Source organism: Vigna umbellata, chromosome 2, assembly GCF_029865625.1.
Source record: "Vigna umbellata cultivar VRB3 chromosome 2, Vumbellata_1.0, whole genome shotgun sequence".
In the NCBI taxonomy this organism is placed as follows: domain Eukaryota; kingdom Viridiplantae; phylum Streptophyta; class Magnoliopsida; order Fabales; family Fabaceae; genus Vigna; species Vigna umbellata.
Window position 1 is genome coordinate 46,014,962 of NC_142166.1, and position 23,063 is coordinate 46,038,024.

Here is a 23,063-nt window from a genome sequence, read left to right on the forward strand (position 1 = left end):
TGAAAAGAGTGGAGAAAGAAAGCACAGAAAACAAACTTTCTTTGTAAAAAAGTGGTGAAGTGAGGAGGACATTTTTGGCCAGAAATCAATGTACATTCTTTATAACATAGAAATTATTGCCATAAATACTAACCAAGATAAATGTATGGGTGCATTTCAGAAAAGAGTGATTCCTAACATAAAGGAAGTTTAAGCTTATGCCAAGAGGGGATAGTCCTTTTCAAGTATTGACCAAGATAAATGGTAAGACCTACAAATTAGATTTGCAGGGTGAGTATGATTTTATTAGCATTTTTTGTTGTTGTAATTTTTATCTTTTAATTAAATATAAAAAATGATGATTCATATGATAAAAACTAAATGCAAATATTAATGGACATCAGAGAATATTTATTAATAATTAATGTGAGATTCGATGGTCTTGTCTAATTTATCATATACAAGGACATACTTGTAATACAAAATTTACATGTATGAATTGAATAGAAAATTGAGTTTTATGATAAGAGTTTTAGAGTGATGTCAATATATTTTTTTTGACCTAAATATCAAAACTATCCTAACCTGATTTATCATTTATCATTATAAAACATTGCAAAATAATGTTTATAGTGATCACATGATGCTAACATCTAGCAAAAACATTTATTATGATATTATAGTGTGTTGAGTTTGAAAGTTAATTCAAAATGGGGTTTTACTCCTTATAACAATTCTTTGAAAAAAACTAAAATTTATATTTTTGGTTTTAAATAAAAATCTAAATAACCAATCTACTTTTGGATTATTTGCTAATAAAACCACTATTTATCCATTTTTTTTAAACAAAATAACAGTTGTAAGTTATAACTCTGGGATATTCAGATGCCAAATTAGACAGTTAGATGTTTGAAGGTCGGAAAGGAACAAAATGAAACTATCAAATTCATTCAATGCAAACAAACCACTATCCGCTACACCAATTTTCCAGATCCCCTTGTCTTCCCCCAACGAATTGCAACATATGATTCATTAACATACACACAATCACCGAAAAAAAATTCCAAATCCAAATTCAGTTTGAGTTTTACCCGTGTTGTTCACGTGTGCCTGATTACTTTCACGGATCTCAGATTCCCGGAGCCAACGGTTCCATTGAATTTCCAGGACGGGAAAAGAAAATGTACGTGAAAGCGGCACAGTCATCGTTCCGGGATCGGACGCATGAATTCCACAACATCACTGAGAGGTTGAAGAAGTCCGGATCAGGGCCCACTGGGCCCAGCAGTAGCAGTCATTCCAGATCGGAGGAACAGCGATCGGCGATCGCAAATCAATCGGATTTCAATAGAAGGGCTTCCAAAATTGGCTTCGGAATTCACCAAACGTCTCAGAAGTTAGCCAAGCTCGCCAAGTGTAAGCAAATGACGATACGTTTAGTTTAATTGAATTTAGGTTATAATCTTGTGATATGAAGTTATAATCCTGTTTTCATTGATTTTAGAACAAAATCATAGAATGTAAAATTACGAACTTATAAAGTTATAAGCCTATTTTTGTTGATTTTAGATTAAAATCATTGGATGCGTGAGGTCATGAAGTTATAAACCTACTTTAATTTATTTTACTATAGTATAATATGATATGAAGTTATTATGAACGTTTCTATTGTTTTGATTCGTAGTGGCGAAAAGGACTTCTGTTTTTGATGACCCTACCATGGAAATCCAAGAGCTTACTGGTGTTATTAAGCAGGATATCACTGCTTTAAACTCAGCGGTGGTGGATCTTCAGTTGCTGTGCAACTCTAGGAATGAGAGTGGAAATGTTTCTGTGGACACAACGAGCCATTCGAGCACCGTGGTGGATGACTTGAAGACGCGGTTGATGAGCGCCACCAAAGAGTTTAAGGATGTTCTCACCATGAGAACTGAGGTACTTTGTGGTGTTGGTGGTTTATTGTGTTTGTTTTTGTGGCTTAATGTCTAGCTACTAAGATCGTATTGTGTTTTGTTTTAAGAACATGAAAATGCACGAGAATAGAAGACAGTTGTTTTCTTCTTCTGCTTCTAAGGATTCAGCTAATCCTTTCATCCGGCAACGGCCCTTGGCTGCTAAGGCGGCAGCTAGTAGTTCTAATGCCCCTGCTGTTCCCTGGGCTAACGAGTCACCATCTTCATCTCAGGTGTTTCCCAAGTAAGTAAATTGTTTTTATTTGTATATTCTTTTAGTCTTGTAGTTAAGCATCTGGTTATTGTTCTCTTGACAATTTTTGTGTAATGCATGTAGACTAATTTGTGTGATGATTTTAATTGATGTTTTCTTATCACATGAATGTGTGTTATTATGTCTGATAATTATTGAGTGTATGATTTTTGTTGGAAGAAAGGAATTGGTGAATCTAAGTAAGACTAGTTGGCTTATTAATTAATATATAGTGTAAGTGTGGTTACAACTTACATGGATTTCATTATTTGTTTTCCTTGAGATGTTATTGAAGTCCAATTGAATTTTGCAGTTTTTTTTGCAACCACTTTAGCAATTTTAACTTCCAACTTGTGAACTTTGGCTATCCCTTTGATGCAATTGCATCAAACAAGCATAAGTTACATCGTATGGACTTCAATTGATTGTTTGGTTACAGTTATACTGGTTAAACAGTTTGGCCCTTTCAGACCTTTGGTGGCCTAAACTGACCCAAGAAAACTCAAGTACTTATAAATTTTGCCTGGCGAAGAGAATTTTGTTGGTCAAAATATAAGTAGGAAAGCAAGCTTGCCATTTTAGCCATTTTCCGTTGTTGGCTTGGCTCAATTCAAGAGATGGGAGTTGAAGTGACACGTATACCCCAAAAGCAGTGGGATCTTGGTCCGAATCAAGAGCATGGTTACTGGGCATGATTTGCGGATCCTTTACATTTAATAATAAAAGCTTTTGCTATGCTCTAATGTTTTAAGGCTGTTTCAGGTTCGGTCAAGTTCTGGCAGGAATTCTGGCTTCTTCCCAAAACTTTTATACTTTTCTCATAGCTTTTAAATCTGTAGGAAGCGAATGGACACGGAGAGTCAACCATTGTTGCAGCAGCAGCAGCAGCAGCAGCAGGATGTAGTTCCATTACAAGACAGCTACATGCAAAGCAGAACCGAAGCTCTTCAGAATGTTGAGTCCACTATTCATGAGCTTAGCAGCATTTTTAATCAGCTAGCGACGCTTGTTTCCCAACAAGGAGAGATTGCCATCAGGTATTTCATATGTCTCAATTGTGTCATGCCTTACTGTTTAAATTGCTTGTTTTGCTGCTTACTAAGTAGAGAAATAGCTTGCATAATAATTTATCTCCTATAAAGTACTAGCAAACTCAGGAGAGTAAAACATAGGTGGATTAGGTTATCTGTCTGCGGGAGATGATTGAGCTGTTTATTTCATGCTGACTCTAATGTTGGATGCCGTGCCATTTAAATTGCTTTCTACTACGCCCATGGTATCTTAGCGTTCCCAAGTCGAAGTGGAGAAGAAAGTCGTGTTAGGCTCTCATCAACGAACATAAAACTACTCTCTCTCTCTCTCTCTCTCTATACACACACATACACACACACACACACCTAACATAGATCCCTAATGAATTTTGTTTGTAAATTTGACCTTTAAACAAATGGCACCAGGTGATCTGTGTAGCTGATCTTACCTAGTAGGGTAAGATTTGTTTTGCCTTTTGTTGATGTTATGTCATGATAACTTTATGAACATTCAGATGCTCTTAGTTACTTAGAGGACTTAAATAATACGGTCTTCCTTCATTTCTTGAATTAATTATATATGAACTTGGACATTCCTCCTCCCTTGCCCCAAAGGGTCTGGTGACAATTAAAAATACTCTCACATCCTTGGTTGGTTGGTTTCGGGGAGGGGGCCTAATTAGTAATTACCAATGGAAGTTTATGTGTTCACTTTGTAGTTTCTTTTCTTGTCCCTCCTTGTTTATGACTTTTTTAAGAATTGTTTTTGGTTTCTTATTTAGTTGTTTATTTCTAGAGTATATTTTGGGATATCTTGGACGTTATTATGCATGGACATTGGAGTTGGACATTGTAGACTAATTAGTCTTTTCCAGATTTGCTTGTTTAATCTTAAACGGAGACTAGTTTCATGATATCAACTGGTGAAAGCACTAGAGGCAGTGACAGCTTAGTTTTTAATACACGTGCCTGCCAGTGCTGCTGGGATTTATCTGGTTACATAATTCAAGTTTTGAATACTTCTTTATCAATTTCTTAGTAATAGTATATGTGATTCCTGCTTAAAAGAAACAAACTAGATCAGCACCCGCTGTTTTGTATGGTAGAACAAAGTAAAAAGAGGGAGAGAGAAAGTAAAAACAGTAGGTGCAAAATCAAAAGAAACAGTGAATGGACAATGCACCATATAAGGACATATGGCAACGGTTGGACAAATTCTATGTTACTATAAATGATATACCAAAGTAGAAGGGAGAGAGAAAGTCATGGAACCATGTGTTCAAACTTGTGAATTTACCTGTAAAACATGTGTTAACTACATGTATACTTCGATTATTAACATGGTGAATTGACTTTTGCTTGATTTTTGTTTTTATATTGACCAATTGGGACATAGTGTGGTTAATAGACTTCATTAATATGCAGGATTGATGAAAACATGGATGATACATTGTCAAACGTAGAGGGAGCACAAGGGGCTTTGTTGAAATATCTGAACAGTATATCTTCTAATCGGTGGTTGATGATCAAAATTTTCTTTGTATTGATATTTTTCCTTATGGTTTTCTTATTTTTTGTGGCATAGACATTGGTATAGCAGAGAAATGAAAACAAACACACGAGTGGCAGCCTTCTGTATTTATTTAATAATTGATTTCATATTTATTTCTCCTAATATATATATATATATATATATATATATATATATAATCAAATTTGTTTCAAATATATTAAATTGTTATAATTTTATATTTTTATTTTTATATTTCTTCTAAAGTAGGATTTCTTAAATAAATTTGAATACTTTTTCTATTTTCAAATTTGTATGAATTTCAATTAAAAATTCTATATTTTTTATATTTTAAAATTTCTATTTTTCTAGTTTTAAAAATATTTAATAATTTTCTATTTTAAAATTTTAATAATTTTCAATTAAAAAAATTGATATTTTGTTATTTTTTAATTTTGTATTCTTCCATTTTTTTTTCTAAACAGAATTTCTATATTTCCATAGTTTTAAATATATTTTTTATATTTTTTCCAAATAGAAATTTATATTATTTTAAATAAAAAATTAATTTACATTTACAATAAAAAGCTATAGTTGAAGAAATAAAATGCTGTGAGTCTAGTGATAATAAAGATGTGAAAGAGTAACAAAAATCAAGTAAGTAATCCAAATAATTGTGTATGATTTATTTATAACGAATGAGGTGTATATTTGATTTATTATTAAAACTTTGTATTTCATTTAAATTAAGGAATTGTTTAAAGTCAACAATTATTTGCAGTTTTTTTAATTCAAATACAACTATACTAGAAATAATTAAGGAAAACATGTCACATATATATTTCAATAACTAATAAAAAACAAGCAAAAAGATATAGACAGATCAGCCACATATTTCAATTGATTTTATAAGGTTGAAGGTCAAAAAGAGAAATATTTTAATAAATGAAAGAGGGAGTTTTGTGAAGGGAAATATGAAAGTTTTTCACTTGTTGACACTGAGGATTTTCCTATGGAGAAGAACCGGAGAGAGTGTTGATAAATTTTGATACTTCATTTTCATTTTTACATAGACACATTAACATGTTAGTTAATTTGTTAAGTGATCTGGTAAGAGTTTTTATAGTCATACAATTTTTAGCAACATTATAATGAAAAGTTAATCAATAAATATTATATATATAAATATAAACTTAGCAAAATGCAATTTTACATTATCTACCTATAAAACTTTATGATTAACATGACTTCTAACATAATTATTGAAAGAAGAGTTATTAAACTTATTTATTATATCTAAATTGTATTGTAATTGTCTTTTTCTTTTTTATATATTTCCCATCAATAAAAATAATTTATTATAAAACTAAAAATAAGTGCATTTTGCAAGTCTATTTCACGTGTTAAAATTAGAAAAGACGAAACAGTTAACAATAACACGAGATCCTATCCCGCGAGGTCAGGGTGAAATGTCCAAACAGAGCTACAGGTTTTGCTGTAACGCAACATTTTCATTTCTAAAACTCTCTACTGCATAACTCTCCCAATTGCTAATACGATCCGATTCCAATTAGATCTAGGGTTTATCTTTCTCTGTAGTTCGCCACCTCTCGCCGGAAACTATAACAGAATTTCCGGCGCCGGCTTCAAGGATCTTGCACTGGTGTCTGATACACTGGCAAAATGCACTCCAAATCGGCGCAGTCATCGTTTAGGGATCGGACGCTTGAATTTCATAGCATTGCGGAGAGGTTGAAGAAGTCGGGATCAGCGCCGAATGGACAAAGCAGCAATTCATCGAGATTGGAGGAGCAGCGATCTGCAATTACAAATCAATCAGAGTTCAACAGAAGAGCTTCCAAGATTGGCTTCGGGATTCACCAAACGTCTCAGAAGCTCGCCAAGCTTGCCAAGTGTAAGCAAATAAAAGCCTATTTTTAATTGATTTTAGAACCCTATGTTTTGATTTTAATTGCTCTGCAGTGGCTAAGAGGACCTCGGTTTTCGATGACCCTACCATGGAAATCCAAGAGCTTACGGGGGTAATTAAGCAAGATATCACTGCGTTAAACTCTGCGGTTGTGGATCTTCAATTGCTTTGCAACTCAAGGAACACGAGTGGGAACGCTTCCACCGACACCACTATGCATTCAACAACGGTGGTTGATGACCTCAAGACGCGGCTGATGGGCGCCACTAAAGAGTTTAAAGATGTTCTCACCATGCGAACTGAGGTACTGTGCTGTGTTTGCGTTGTCGTACTTCTCTGTGTTTTTTTTCTAATTGCGGACGACACTGATGCGATGCTGATGTTTTTGTGAAGAACTTGAAAGGGCACGAGAATAGAAGACAGCTGTTTTCGGCCTCTGGTTCTAAGGATTCTGCAAATCCTTTTGTCCGGCAACGGCCGTTGGCTACCAGATCGGCTGCTAGTAGTTCTAATGCCCCTGCTCCACCATGGGCTAGTGGATCATCTTCATCTCAGTTGTTTGCTAAGTAAGTTATGCTTCCTCACCTGTCCCTTTTTACTTGTGTTGCTTGTGCAATAGTATGTGGTAAAGTAAGGGGCATAACAAAGATAAAAACGTGCTAAAACGAAAAAAGTGTTTGATCTGAATTGAATAGATAAAAATTGTGCATGAGCGGATGGTGGGAAATGGCGGAAAGCCACCATATCATATTGCAGATAACATGAAAGCATCGCTGGCAAATAGCAGAATTTGCATAACTGTTGAACGAAATCAATCATATCTATAAAAAATTGTTGTATGCAAATAACAACAGGCTTCATAAAAATGGTACAATATTAACTCAGAATGTTCAATTGTTAAAGATATAATCATGACTGAAACATTAAAAAGAGTGGGGATCTGGGACTGGACGAGGGTGTAACATGTAGTTCTACTTCCTGGCCTCTAAGCCGCTGTGGCAGTTGAAACCACGGTACCCATTGTGGTTGCCTGAGCCGTTTTTTCAGATGCTGCGCAGTGGAATCGTGGATCAGTGCATTTCTGCAATGTCATAGTGATGCTACAGTAGCTATTAACACCACCGATAGGAAGACAAGAAATTTGTACTTGGTTGTGAAAACAGTCATGTTTACTTCAATTATGCAAGATAAAAGCAAATATAACAGAATGCAAAGCGTATAAAAAATTGAAACTTTTTAAACTATGGTTGACCTCACAAAATTGAATTGGTAAGATAAGATCTACATCTACTTATTATAACTTTGTGATATCTCTAATTGATATGAAATCTTTAACAAGCCTCCTCACACTAAGACTAAACATCTCGAGTGTGGGAATAATAGGAGATCAGATAGTAGATGGCACATTAGGTCCAACAAACTTCATTAAGATAAACTTTGATAGCATCTTATAAAATAGGCTTTAATCCTAACTTAATCTCACAAAATCAACTTGAAATAAGGTTTACATCTACTTATATATTATAGTGTTATCAAATATTTAGTTGATGTGAGATCTTCAACGCAATTCAAATGACATTGATTGTATCGTCTCATTAGGAGCAATACCATTTGCCTGACAATCTTCTCTTATAATATATAATTAGGTATATCTAGACCATTACCCCCTCTCAACTATTGGATTCTATCATGAATCTCCCAAAGTATTAGTTGTAAGATTTTTTTTTTCATACCAATGTTCCGTACCTTCCAAATTCAATATCTCATAATTGAATGTCTGGAACAATTTTAAAAATATCTCCTAAATATGATAGTTTAATTTTCAATTCAAATACCCATAAGTAAAGCTAACTAGGGACCTTCATGCCAAAAGGTTTCTTGCTTGTTGTGCGAAAGTATGAGAGAGGATCATTGTATGCAACATTATCCTTGCAGATTCAAATTCAAACTTGTGACCAACTGATCACTAAGGTGCAACTTTTCCGTTGTGTTAGGGCTCACCCTCTTTAAGAGACCCATAACATAAAAACATGAGTGATTATATGAAATATAAAAGTTTTGTCCGCGATGCATAACATACTAGACATAAAGATAAATGAATATAGTAATCGCAAAAACTACAACATCTTTTCTCTTCTATTAGTATCTGCTCAGTAATATAAATAGAAACTTAACCACTTTATAACAAACAGGATAGTGATGAGAAACCTTGGAGACTTACACCACAAAAATTAGCAGTCTTAGTCAGTGAGCCTGAGCCCAAGGCCTTATAAACCCCATACCAGAATTCCATCCATTTGGATCCTAAGTACAAAACCTTTTCAATTAGAAGTTGAAATGTTAAGAATGGCCCACAAAAATGCTGAGCCTGGTTCTAGCTGAGAAGCGAGAACTACGGTTACAAGGCACAATTTGGACCCTTGTTTGAACAGTGGTCACTATTATTATGCTCCAATATCAAGGCTGTTTTTGGTCTTGATGAATCATATCTGAAACTATGATCTCACACAATTTTCTGGTGGGCCTTTTGAACCTGCAGAAAACAGGTTGATGGGGAGAGTCAACCGTTGCTGCAACAGCAGCAACAAGAGGTAGCCCCATTGCAAGATAGCTACATGCAAAGCAGAGCTGAAGCTCTTCAGAATGTTGAGTCCACTATTCACGAGCTTAGCAACATCTTTAATCAGCTAGCAACACTTGTTTCCCAACAGGGAGAAGTTGCCATCAGGTTTTTATATTTCTCACTCATGCATTGTATAGATGCATATTTATTGTCCTTTGTTGCTTTATTTAAATTGATATATTATATTGAAATTACAAGCTTACTTATTTATTTGTCCATTATGATCAAGTGAGCCTGTCTGTTATATTGACTTGACACTGATAAATTTGGCTTTTGACTTTTAACTTATAATATTCTTTGTAGCAAAGCATCACTTTGTTTTAAAGTATATTGGCTTTCAGATATATGTAGGAATGGATATTATAAACTAATTATTGTTTTTCCTTATTAAACCTGTAACGAGTTTTGTTATGATGATATGTTCTGGTGAAAGAGCTACAGGAAGTGAAAGCTTTGTTTTCATTTTTAGGACTGTTCCATCTTATGCTTGGATCTGTCTTTGATTGCATTCTCCTGATTTTGATGCTGCTGTTTTATTAAATTCTTAATCTATGTTTTTTTCTATTAAAGAAAAAATGATGAGCAGAAAAGTAGAAATGGGGAAAGTCCAGCAATCCATGTTGTCGAGCCTAAGGGGATGCTTGTTTTAAATTTGGGTAGAATTAATTTTGATAAAATGTATTCTGAATTGATAAATGTAGTTGGAATGTGTGTCCAAATTAATTTCAACTACAATTTTTTCTTTGAAATGCTTGTCTTATCACGTTGAGAGAAATTGATGAATTTCTGAAGAAGTTCTGGTAACTGGTTTTAACATGTAATTATATCTGTAAAACGTGCTAACTTATTCGCAAAAGTCCATGTTCAAACTCAAGGTAAAGTTTGTAAAATGTTGAGGATGATGAATATTTTCAATTTTTAAAATCTTGCTTAACTTTTTCACTTTTGGAGTTTATACTCGCTTTCTTTATAATTATGAAGATATTGCTAACTACTTTTTTTAATTTATTGATTTTGACTATGATATCAATTTTTCCCCAGTTAAATCTTTGTAATGAATTTTGGTGATAGATATCAGTCTATTATTATTAGTTCATCATGTCAATTCGCATGTCGGGGTGCTTAATGGGCTATTGCTCAACCTAACTCCAACTGCACCCTAGCCCCTAGGGTTTTAAATCGAACTCCACTAGAATTTAGAAAAATATTAGTAGAATCCGCACTATGCCATACCTGCCCCCTTAAATGGTTGAAGTCAGACAATTAAAATTAATCTACTCTCATAAAGTAATTTCTGTTTACTACTAGGGAACGTTTTGTAGAAGAAAAGTTTGTCTTATTCCGAAAATATAAATTGGGAAAAATATGTTTCGTATGTTTGGTTGACTTTTAAAAAGTAACATTCTTAACGAATGATATTTGGTCAAGTTTTCCATAAAACATTCTGAGGGAAGGAGGCGATATTCTAACTTTCCTGAGTTAAATCATGCATGGAAACAAGTTAAATATTTTAATAACACTACTCTTTAATTTCTATAAAAAAAATATAAATATTTTTGGCAATATTTTTGACAAACCAAATAAAATTTAGTCATTCCTAAGAATCATAATTTCCAGGATTCATGATTTCCAAGAATCATGATTCTTCTGGTGTATGGAAAAAATTCACCGGTATGAAATGTTCTCTTAACGCTGTTTCGTTTTGAAGAGAGAAATACAGGGAATAGAAATAAGTCGAGAGAAGAGAAATAGGTAAGAAACGGAATTGAATGTTTAGTTGTTTGGTAGAGAGCATAAATAAATGAGAGATAGAGATGCTTGTTTTTTAAAAGTTGTGTAATTTTATTTATTGGATAGGAAGTAAGGAGAGAGATAGAGATGGCTAGAAATAGTGGGTCGCACTATTTTTAAAAATTGTTTCTTCTTTATTCCTCCCCACCCTGTGGTTCTTTCTCCACTCAACCGAAGATAGCATTAGTGTTAAAGTAGTAAAGGTGAGTTAATATAATTGACCTTTAATATGTTGATACGGGCTATAGGAACCCTAAGTCCACACCTGACCTGTCCCATGGCAGAGAGGGTTTAAATTCACCAAACCCTCCCAATGCAGGTGGGGCAAATTGGGCACTCACGGGTCAGGGTTGGTTAGCCATTAACTAAGGTAGGGGTGTAAGACATGAGTGTGCCCTTCCGTGAGCTTTCTTGTTTTACGACCTTGCTACAATATTTTGAAACTATTCTAATTTGATGTGAACAATTGCATACGTTCTTTGATTGATGATAAGGTGAACCGACTTTTGCTTGTTTCTTGCTTTTATATGGAGACATTGGTGGGGTTGATAGAGGTACTTAATTTGCAGGATTGATGAAAACATGGATGATACATTGGCAAACGTAGAGGGGGCTCAAGGGGCTTTATTAAAGTATCTGAACAGCATATCTTCTAATAGGTGGCTGATGATCAAGATTTTCTTTGTATTGATATTTTTTCTTATGGTTTTCTTATTTTTTGTGGCATAGTAATCCCGATGACAGAGAAATGAAAACGAGGACACAAATGACGCCTTTCTTACTGGTGATAAGCGTTTTGTATTTCATTAATATTTCTTTCTCCAAATCTATATTCATTCCGGCAGATTTTAGCGTAGGACCAAGTTTGTCAAATGTTATACTTGTACGTATCGAGGTTGAGAACTTGGTGCATTGCATATTGTCGATTTATCTTTTTGTGAAGGATCGTGTTTTTATCACGGTAGATATCTTATTTTTATTTTATATTTATCTTTTAATTTTAGTTAATTTGATATTATTTTTTATTTATGTTTTGAGTTTAGTTTATATTTGTTTTATTATAAATAGAGGACCTATACAGAGAAGATTAATCTCATACTATTTAATATATATATATATATATATATAATAGAGACTTCATGTCACCGTGAGATCACAGCAAAGATGCTGTAAAATCAGCTTGTATAGCTATACGTAGAATAATAGAAAATAACATATCTTGCAATTTCTTTTACAAGTTAGCTTAAGTGGTGATGTCAAACTTTTCTCTTGGTTGTAAATTAATAGACATTTTGGATGGCTTAATGTACACTGTTAAAACTGTTTACACTTTCTTTGGACAAATATACCATAAATCCCATTCTAGTGTCAGCTGATACATGGACTCACCTGCTGAAACGGTTCCAAACACTACCATGAAAGTGTATAAAAGAGTTTAAATGAAGATTGTTTGGATTTAATTGAAGTAATTGTTTTTACCATATATTTTTTTTGTCAAATTGCTGTTTAAATGGAGTGATTCTAGTAATATAGGTGTCCTAATTTTATAAACTTATTTTTTGTATTAAACTCTAAAAACTTTTATAATTCTTTTTTTTATATTAAACTTGAATAACAGCATATACAATTAGAACAGTTGTCTCGTATAGTTTCAATTACTTTTTCAAAACTTTATAAAATAACTATATTATTTAAGATACTTTAATGAAAAGGGGTTATAAGATTCAAATTTTAAATTTGTGAATTTTTATATGATATTTGCAATAAAAATGTTGTAATCGATTTTTTTATATGTAAATAGAAAAGTATAAAGAAGTGAAAAGTGCGTATATAATGAAAATAAACTAAGTATTTAATTTGTTTTTTATTTTTTTTTGGCCTAATTTCTAATTTGGTTATTTAATTTTATTCGAATTTATAAAAAATCTAATTATTAATTTTCTTAATTTAGTTCTTTAGTTTTTAAAAAGAATTACATTTAGTCATTTTTTCAATTTGGTGTTTGTTGGTTTTTGCTTGATCATGAATGTGGTTAAAAAAGAATAAATTTAAGATTATGGAAAATTGAGAACAGAAATAACAAATGATTAGTTGAAAATCAAAAGATCAACAAACAGTCAAAAGAATCAAATTTCATGTCTTTAAAAAACTAAATGACTAAATGTAATGTTTTTAAAGAAATTAAATGATTTGATATTTTTAAAAACTATAGAACTAAATTGGAAAAATCAATAGCTAAACGTCTTTTTTTTAATTTAAATAAATCTGGAGAATCAAATTAGGATTTTTTTTAATGTTTCATAACTATTTTTCGTTATGGTGGATATTGTAATAATTAAATTTCTGAATTACATTAACTGTTTTTTTTTTATAATCATACAAATGTAATAGAGTGTATATTATTGTTAGTATTATGTAAAGGATATCAACAATACTAATTAATGATATTCAACTGCATGTTTTCCTCACAATATATTAACAACGTTATGATTATTTTTAATTTCCCTGAATTAAATACGTTAGTATATAATTTCACATATGTTTAAATTCCTCAAATTAAAAGAAGTTGATTTTAATCCCTGAAACTGCATAATTGTAGATCATAAATACTAAACTCGTTTTACTCCTTTAAACCTAATGGTTAGTAACTAAAAATTTGCTTTTCAATTTGAAGAAACAAAAATTATTTTTCTTTTAACTTTAAGGGCCAAAATCAAAATTATTCTAACTTTGAATGAATAAAAATATAATTAAACCTTAATAACATTACTGCTATTATTAATACAAAATTATCAATAACATTGTCGGTACTAATAATATATATAACTTTTTCAATACTAGTGTGTAAATTTGATGCTCATGATATATATTAATATATATATATATATATATATATATATATATATATATATATATATATATATATATATATATATATATATATATATATATATATATATATATTAATATGATCTAAAATAGTGATAATATATAATGTAATCCATGTGAAATGTGTGTTATTTTTCTATCTTAATAAAAAATGATAAAATTATTATTATTATTATAATTATATAATTAAATAAATTTGTTTAATTTTATTGTAAATAACTTTTATTATTTTTGTAGGTAGTTATATAATTAAAAAAATAATTAAGTTTACAAGACATTCAAGTAAAAAAATATTAAATTTAAAGAAGCGACCATTAAAAGTATAATTAATAAAATAATTATTTAATTTTAAAAATAAATTTATTTAAAGGATAACATTAAGAAACAAACATAAACATAAAATAGAAGAATTTTAGTTAAAAAAAAAATTCCCCATTCATAAAAAAAATACTTTAAACACATATGAATATTTTAATAATTTTTATTTATAAAAAGTTATTCAGATATCTTTAATCTTAAAACTTAGAATCCATAAATATTTTTGTCAACTAAAATTTGGTACAGTAAACATAATATAGATAGGAAGATAAAATTATTTTTTTCTATTTTATTTTTAATAATATTTTTAAATCATAACATAAATTCACAATGAAAATACCAAAATTTAAAATGAAAAATATATAAAATTTGACATAATAAAAATAAAAATAAAAAAAAAATCTGAAAATGACTTCCATGTAGATAAAAAACAATTATTTATATTTTAAGTACATTAAGGGTACGTGTTTCAAATACTTTATTTTACATAATCAATTTTTTTTAATTACAATGTAACTTTAATATATTGTATAATAAATAATATGTTTAATTATTTTAGTGTTATACAATAAATAAAATTATATAAAATAAAATAATTACTTAACAAAGTTAAAAAGCTAAAGTAAGACAGTTTGAGTTATAAAGTGAGTCATGTAATTAAGGATTTCGTCTTATAACTTTTCTTTTATACGTTTTCTTAACGATTTTACCTTTATTTATATGTATTATTTTATTATTTAATCTTTTAAATTTATAATTTAATTGTCTATAATAAAATTATAAAAATTATTTGTTTTATTTATTATATTTTTAATAATTATGATAAAAATTAACTTCCGTTGTTATCATATTATAAAAAAGTAGATATATATACACGTAACCAAAATGTATTTCGATATAGAGAAGATTGGTTCTGTAACCACCTTACACTTATGAGTGTTTATTAGTCATCATTATATAATAATTATTTAGAAAAAAAAAAGTTTTCGTGTACATAATTTTTATTCTTTTAAAAGATTATTTTAAATTAACATAGTTATTTTATCAATTCTATTTAGTTTATTTAATTATTTTTTAAACTAAAATAATTATTTATTATTTTATTCCTTTTGAATGATTATTTATTTAAATTTAACAGTTTTCAAAATTAAGTTAGTTATTTACATTAAAAGAACATACATAATAATAACAATAATAATAATACATGTTAAAAAAACATATTGACCTAGGAGTAATTAACTGCTACTTATCTTATAAAGAAACATTTATTTCATCGAGTATCTTATTGATTCGTAAGTTTAAATAAAATAAATTTAAAAAGTCAAAATTCTATATGAAAAAAGTTACAAGTAATATTAAAAAATACAAAAGTAAAACAAAATTGAAAATAAAAAACCCTATAAAAGCTCCTTTCTGGGGCTTGTTCCCTTCATTTCGTTATCTTCTTGTATTGTTATAACCCTAGCTCGGAAGAAGAAGAAGAAGAACTCGCATTTTTCTTCGTCCTTTGTCTGCGTCTCACTCATCCTCTCTCTTTCTCTCTATATCTTTTCTTCTTCTCTCCAAACCCTAATCTCCCGATTTCAATTCTCACGGTCTTCGCCCACAGCCAGATCTCTAACTGGCACTCTCTTTTCATCGATTAAATAACAAAATTTGGCTAAATTTCATTTTCATATCCTAAGCAACTACTAACGTTTTCCGCTGATTTTAACATTCCAGAGAGAACTTAGTTTCTTCCGTTGCTATTTTTTTTTAATTTTTTGTTGTGATTAAGTTACTATTCTGATTTAAATCGACAAACGGAGTCTGAATTTGGAGCGCGTGAGGAAAATTACAGGTGTTAGGGAAATCGCGTGTTGCGTTGTTGAGGAGTGTTTGATCCGAGAAAGAAACAATGGTGGGAGGTGGAAGCCGGAGGGATGAGGGGTCGTTGGTGTTGAACAACACGAACGTGTTTGCGGCGCTGGATACTCTGAAGAAGAAGAAGAAGTCGGATAAGGAGAAGACGAAGAGCAAGGGCTCGTCGACCAAATCGCAGGGCCAGTCCACCAAAACGGAAGCCCAGGTGTTTTGGGCCCCTGCACCCTTGAACGCCAAATCTTGGGCCGATGTCGATGACGATGACGATTACTATGCCACCACAGCGCCGCCCCAATCGGGGTGGGGCATTTCTGAAACTCATCACAGCAAGGATGATAAACACGGGAATTTTGAGGTCCGATTATTTATTTATTGTTTTGTTTATTATTTATTTCACTGTGTGGTGTGGATGGATGGATGGATGGAAGCACATGTATCGGTTCTCTTGAATTCAATTGGTTGCCTTTGTTGTTACAGGATATACTGGTGTTTAGGTTGTGGATGGTATGGGGGTAGATCACATGCTGAATTTACAATGCGAAAATAGAGTCTGAAACATTTTGTTGTTATCACTAGAATTATTGTGCTAGTTAAATTCTATGTGAATTGAAGAGTTAGAAATCAAGTTTAGGATTTGGAAGCTATGACTAGCTTCCTAGTAAACGTGACAAATTACATCTGGGATGTGGAACCAAACATGTTATGTGTATAAAGGTTTTGTTATAATTATGCTTTATCATTGGGTAGAATACATGATTTGGTTCTTTGTGCAATTTAGTTTGTCCTGGATTACTTGTTTCATTTGTTGGAAAAATAGAGATTCTTTGAACTTTGGAATTTATTGCAGGGTTTTTTTTTTGAGGTCAATGTTAGCATGTAAGTATGCAGTGCTGTGTGTGTATATGTTTGCATTGTATTGTTTATGCATGAATGGATCTGGTCCAGATTTGGTGCTTTATAGTTGATAAGATTTCTGATTACAGGACAGTGAGAGTGAGGAAGATATTTTGGATGAAGGGGATGATGAGGTGGAGGAAGAGCATGATCATGAACAAGAAGAATCGGTGAAATCTGAACCTGAAGTTAAGAAGGATGCTGAAGCTTCTGCGCCTCCACCAAAGGAGGCAGAAAGACAGCTCTCTAAAAAAGAAAGGAAGAAGAAGGAACTTGCAGAGCTTGAGGCTCTTCTAGCTGATTTTGGAGTAGCACCAAAGCAAAGTAATGACGGTCAAGATGAGTCACAAGGTAAACGTGTATACTGCATGCCAAATGGTTTTCAAGATTATAGTTTGCGTTTTTTGTTTAAGCAATTTGCATTCACAGCCTTTTCTATTTAACTACAAAAAGACAACTTTTTATTCAAACCTCTTTAATATATATTTATTTATTTATCTGAGAAAAATAAATTTTATGTGCGTGTTACGATATAAGTACTGAAGGCTGCTTATTTTTTATGAATCTTGCTCAACTAAGATTTTCCGAAATCGCATTGGCAGGTGGTCCTCAGGATAAGAAAGGTGTTGAGACTGATGGAGATGGAGAAAAGAAGGAAACCAATGTAGAGTCCAAAACTTCCAAGAAGAAGAAGAAGAAGGATAAATCTTCCAAGGAAGTGAAAGAATCTCAAGATCAACCCAACAGTTCAGACACAAACAATGGGCCTGATTTGGCCTCGGGCACTGATAATGTGGAGGAGGATACATCTACCGTTGATGTGAAAGAGCGTCTTAAGAAAGTTGCTTCTACAAAGAAGAAGAAATCTAGTAAAGAAATGGATGGTGCTGCACGAGCTGCTGCTCAGGAGGCTGCTGCAAGGAGTGCAAGGCTTGCTGCTGCGAAGAAAAAAGAAAAGAACCATTATAACCAACAGCCTGTGCGGTAAAAGAACCCTGCTCCTTAACATCAATACAGGAATTTGTATTTCTTGTTCATATGATGATGCCGAATAAACTGTGGGCTCTAGGCTCTGGTGAGAGTGGTCATGACTCTAGTCGTATTCCAGTGGACCTGGGAAATTTTCATCTAGTTTTTTCTTTTGGGGGGAAATTAGTGTTGTTCAGTTGTTCTGGACTTGCTATTTTGGCACAGAAAATTTTAGCTTTAAATATTACTGAACTACATTGTTGTGTATTGTAGTTCTTGTATGTCCTTGTGTCTGATCAGTGGTGAATTAGTTATGACTGCGAAGTTTATCTTTTATTATATAGAAAGTGCTGTGTTGTTTTATAGAGGCTATTTAACCCCGTCAAATCGATCTAATTTGTTTAGGTCCTGTTTTGGGTTCAATAAGAATAGTAGTGGAGAATGTGTTGTCTTAGCCACCGATTAAACTGAGGTGTCAAAATTAGAATACAATGTAGTTGGTGCAAAAAGCTTGAAGGTTTGTACTCATTAGATGGTGATGCGTTGCATTAAGTTGTAAGCTAAGCTTGGGTGGAGTGATTTGATTTCTTTCGTCTAGGTAGGGTTCTCTTCCATTCAGGGCATTTGGATTTTATAATCCTAAAGTGTTTTCCCCATAAATACCATATCAGTAACAACTTGTACCAGAACAAGCTATTTAGACCTGTACTTAGTAATCAAGCTTGATTTCAACCAATTTATTTTACGTTTTACTTTGACTAAGGTTAATTTCAGATCTATGAACACATTAAAAAATAGTTTGATATATATTATGTAAATGATGTATCGTTGTATATCATAAGTTACTATAGTAAAATTCTAAACCTAGGATGTACTTTGACGAAATTAAATCCTCAATTAAATATATCACAAACAATTTAGCATTAATAGAAAATGAAGTACCAACTCGTGCATTACTCGTAAGTGATAATTTATTTCTATATTTTTATTGAATGAAATTGAAGTGAAATTAATGAGACGACAGACCCTTTTAGATACGAGTTTTCGGTTACCAATAACATGTTTTTCGGACTGAGGCGTGGTTCCTTTCCTCTAAATTTTCATACAAAAGAAAAACATTGTTAGATAATTTGCTTTATTGTACTTTTAAGAAGATAATATTCAAAACTTATATTTTCCATTGTTAAAGAAGACACCTTGAATACAAAAAAATGTTGAATTATGTAAAAAATTTGTTTTTATCGCAAAATCAAGTAATACCGTTTTTATTTTTACTATTCTACTTAATTAAACATCCTATGAATAAATATAAATAAACTTCATACTTATATGTTGTATTAGAAGAATACAAATCAAGGTCTGGTAGTTAAAATATATTTATATTTTATTGTGTTTGTTACAAGCTTTCAATAATTAATTTTCTACTATAAGAAACTACATATGAACAGGGAAACATTTAGAAAGATGAACAATCACTAGTATTAATCAAACCATCAATTTACAACAGTGTAATAAAAGCAATTAAAATTTTATTTATATGAATCACATTCTTTATTGTAATTCGTAGTTTGAAAATTTATTTTAGGAGATGAAATTCCATGACAAATATGAACTTGACTTCCAAATATAATAAAAACATTTACTGTCTAATAAAATAAATACATAAAATAACACGACTTTTAAAATATTTTAATTATACGAAGTTACGTACAATACATATATTCTAATTTATGGTTTTATTAATAATAAGATAAAAAACACGTATATTTCATTATTAAAATATACAAGTTTTCTCACGATTCAGTGTCTATAGTTTATCAAATTTATCGACATTGTGATTTAAATAATAACCTAGTGAAAACATAGATATTATAGCTTCTGTTTCTAGGCATTTTGTTTTTAGTTTTAAAAAATAATATAAACTATTATTAAATATTGCAATTAAAAAGTTATAAAAGTGTATATATATATATATATATATATATATATATATATAAGATATATATTTGAAAATATTTTTGTTTGTTAGTTCGATATAAGTGATACTGAAAAATAAAATTTGAATAAAATAATGCAGAAACATTATTTATATCCGTCTTGTACGTAGAATAAAATTTTATTTTAAAAATTTGTATACACAAATTGAGAAATTTTATTATATATTGGTACAAACCATAATCAATAATTAGATGTATACACATTTGACACATACATGATTAGATTTAGAATTAAAATATTTGAAAATATAATATTTCTTTATTTTTTTAATCTAAAATTCTTCCTCTTGCTTCTATAAAAGTGGTTGGAATTGTTAGTTTAGAATAACTTTTATTAACTCCGTTTATAGAAGTTTTTACACGTTTATATAAAATACAAAAATGTTAAGTTATTTAATTTGAAGCAAAATTTAAATAGTTTAAGTAAAACCTTAGATTTTAAATTTACCAGTACTACACAAACTATATGTTTTTCCCTTTGCCTTTATTTTAAATATAAGATATAAAATTTTAAACAAAAGGAAAACCTTTGATTCTTTCTACCTACTACTAGTATGAATTTTTTCGTAAACGACAGCGTTAAAGGCAGTTTCTTTCTTTTTCATTTGATTTCCCTCAAGACAAGCAACGTAATATTCTTAGTGTCTCCTTCGATTCTTGTTCCTTCTTCTTACCACCTTACTCTCACACACACACAACTTCATTGTAATGGTTCCAACTCCACAACCCACAATCAAGATCTCTCACTCATTTGAGCCGACAAAGCAAACCACATTGATTACTGTTCGCTTCACTTCTCAAGCTCCATGTTCCATTTGGCATGCGTGTTTGCTACTGAATCCTTAAAGGGGCAGAAAACAACAGCTTCTCTTGGTTTATGAAAGAAGGAGACAATGAACACTTCATTTTTCGGGATTAAGCTTCGTGTTTCTTGGGAAGGTAACAACACTATCAAAATGGTTTTCCCCAGAAGCAAGAGATGCACCGTGTCTGTGATACATGGTTGTTACCCATTGAGGCAAACTTTTAGATTTTGTGGACAAAATGTAGACTTGTTGAGGAAACACCATGTTTCCGCAAGTGGGTGGAGGTTTAGATGTTTCAAGGAAAAGGAGCCACCTTTTTCTTTTAGTGTGAGTTATTTCACATCATTGTGGAAAGAGGGGCTCTTTTTGGTGAGGGCCTCTGTATACACTGTTGTTATCTCTGGTTTGTTATTATTGGTTTGGTTTGGAAGGAACAAAGCCAAGGGTTTCGTTGAAGCTAATATCTTGCCCTCTGTTTGTTCAATGATCAGTGAGTGTATTCAGCATGATGTTTGCTTTGGCAAGGTTACAAAAATCTCGCCATTGAGTGTAACATTGGAGTCGTGTTCGTTTGGGCCACGTGAAGATGAATTCTCCTGTGGCGAGGCTCCCACTGTTAAAGTTCGTTTTCGCCCTCTTTCGAGTCTGTGGAGGGGGAATTTTGTGTTTGATGCAGTTTTGTCACATGCGTGTGTCATGGTGGTGCAGAAGAAGGACTATAGTTGGTTAGGGATACCGTTGTATCAAGAGGGCACTCAGAGGCGGTTGTCAACCGAAGAAGGACTTGATCACCGCACTCGGGTGAGGAGGGTTGCACGTGAGGAGGCGGCAGCAAAACATGTGAACGAAAGGGATGATGCAGCCAGGGATGCTGCAGAGATGGGTTACTTTGTTTCTGAGGAGAATTGTGGTCCATCCAAGGGTGATGATAATTTAAAGGAGATTGGAACTCATTCAGCAGAAGGAACAAACTCCAAGGGTTTTTTCTGCATGAAGGAGGGGGAACATCATGGTCATCGTTGTGTGGACACAGGTGTCGATTATGACATGAAACATGGTGATTTGGAGAAATCATTTAGGGTGAAGTTCCCCGGAAAAGGACTAAAGTTTTGGTCAAGAATCATTAAAGGGCATGAAAAGCAAAAATGTAAAAGAAAGGCTAAAAGGAGTGACATCAGTGCATCTGGTATTGCTCTTAGAAAAAGAATTCTTGAACGTGGTGCATTTGCAGCAAATGCATATTTTCGCAGTTCATATGGGAAGTTTGAGCAGCCTTCATCATCTTCTAGATTTTTTCGTTCTAGAGATCATGATTCGCAGTTGGTAAAAAGTGATGTTGACAAAAAAGCTGTATCTGTTGCCAGTACTGACGATAATAGAAACAACGATAACCAAAATGGAACACAACTCAGAGATCTGGGAATCTGGTCTCCTTCTGCAAATGAAAATACCAATGGTCATTCAAATGATTTAAAATTTTCCAGTGATCTTTCTTCAAAAACAAGTGAGAGTAAACACGAACTTTTACAATCTAGCAAGGATGTCTCAGAACATGCCAATGCAAATATTCGTACAGAGAAAAAGGAGGAGTTGGGACATCACGTTGCACAAAGTCCAATTGATGTTAGTGCAATTAAGGGCCAAAAAGGTTTGGTTTCAGTGAAGCAAATGTCTCAGTTGGCTACATATTTTGAAGTTCCGTTCAAGACTTTGATTAAAAATTTTGGCTTCACCTCTTGTTTAAAAAACATTGAGGGGTTGACATCTTTCTTCCTTTCTGGTCCCATTGAAAAGTTGAAATCTGAAATGGGTCTCAAAGTTGAAGATACTGTTTCAGAATATGTAGATAGGGTAGATGTTCAGCAGTCTGAAGGCCTAAATAAAATTCTTCCTGTTGCATTTGATTCTGTTCATGTTAGAGGTGCAACTGTCATGCTGCTTGCGTACGGGGACAGGGAAGTCAGGTGAGATCTATTATCACTTATTATGAAAATGAAATGATGAACACAACTGTTACTAACTTATAGTTTTAATATGATATAGGTGTTTAGAGAGGTCACGCTAATTAGTAGAAAGAGAGACATTGAGTTAAACTGTGTGTTCTTTGAGACAACACGAATGCTTTATTTATAGTGAGAAAAAAAATCAACATACTAAATAAATGAGATTTGGCATCCTTTTAATAGTAAAGATACGATATAGGAATAAATAAAAAAAGTTCCTAATAATACGTATATAATTTGGATATTCTTAATTAT

At 31.9% G+C, this 23,063-nt stretch overlaps 4 protein-coding genes across 5 annotated transcripts in view; all 4 read left to right on the forward strand.

Annotated features, from left to right (window-relative positions):
• Window positions 1–856: 856 nt before the first annotated feature.
• Window positions 857–4,874, forward strand: LOC124825679 (syntaxin-32-like). Its single transcript, XM_047298347.2, has 5 exons — window positions 857–1,395; window positions 1,664–1,914; window positions 2,000–2,175; window positions 3,024–3,221; window positions 4,641–4,874. Exons 1-5 carry the CDS (start codon window positions 1,161–1,163, stop codon window positions 4,798–4,800), a joined length of 1,020 nt encoding a protein of 339 aa, XP_047154303.2. The 5' UTR covers window positions 857–1,160; the 3' UTR covers window positions 4,801–4,874.
• A 1,263-nt stretch (window positions 4,875–6,137) lies between these two features.
• Window positions 6,138–12,011, forward strand: LOC124825678 (syntaxin-32-like). 2 transcript variants are annotated; one of them, XM_088107094.1, is made up of 6 exons: window positions 6,138–6,214; window positions 6,300–6,640; window positions 6,709–6,959; window positions 7,049–7,221; window positions 9,195–9,383; window positions 11,639–12,011. In XM_088107094.1, the coding sequence occupies exons 2-6, from the start codon at window positions 6,409–6,411 to the stop codon at window positions 11,796–11,798; spliced, it is 1,005 nt and encodes a 334-aa protein (XP_087963220.1). In that variant the 5' UTR covers window positions 6,138–6,214; window positions 6,300–6,408; the 3' UTR covers window positions 11,799–12,011. The 2 variants fall into 2 exon arrangements, with proteins under 2 accessions (XP_087963220.1, XP_047154302.1); XM_047298346.2 differs by having other exon boundaries at window positions 6,165–6,640.
• Window positions 12,012–15,709: 3,698 nt separating this feature from the next.
• LOC124825677 (uncharacterized) lies at window positions 15,710–18,023 on the forward strand. The gene is made up of 3 exons (XM_047298345.2): window positions 15,710–16,494; window positions 17,123–17,384; window positions 17,636–18,023. Exons 1-3 carry the CDS (start codon window positions 16,174–16,176, stop codon window positions 18,019–18,021), a joined length of 969 nt encoding a protein of 322 aa, XP_047154301.1. The 5' UTR covers window positions 15,710–16,173; the 3' UTR covers window positions 18,022–18,023.
• A 2,560-nt stretch (window positions 18,024–20,583) lies between these two features.
• LOC124825676 (protein TIC236, chloroplastic) overlaps window positions 20,584–23,063 on the forward strand; it is a 34,793-nt gene continuing 32,313 nt past the window's right edge. The window contains exon 1 of the mRNA XM_088107095.1: window positions 20,584–22,769. Within this exon, the coding sequence (XP_087963221.1) occupies window positions 20,893–22,769 (1,877 nt within the window). The 5' untranslated portion in view covers window positions 20,584–20,892. The remainder of the gene's footprint in view (window positions 22,770–23,063) is intronic.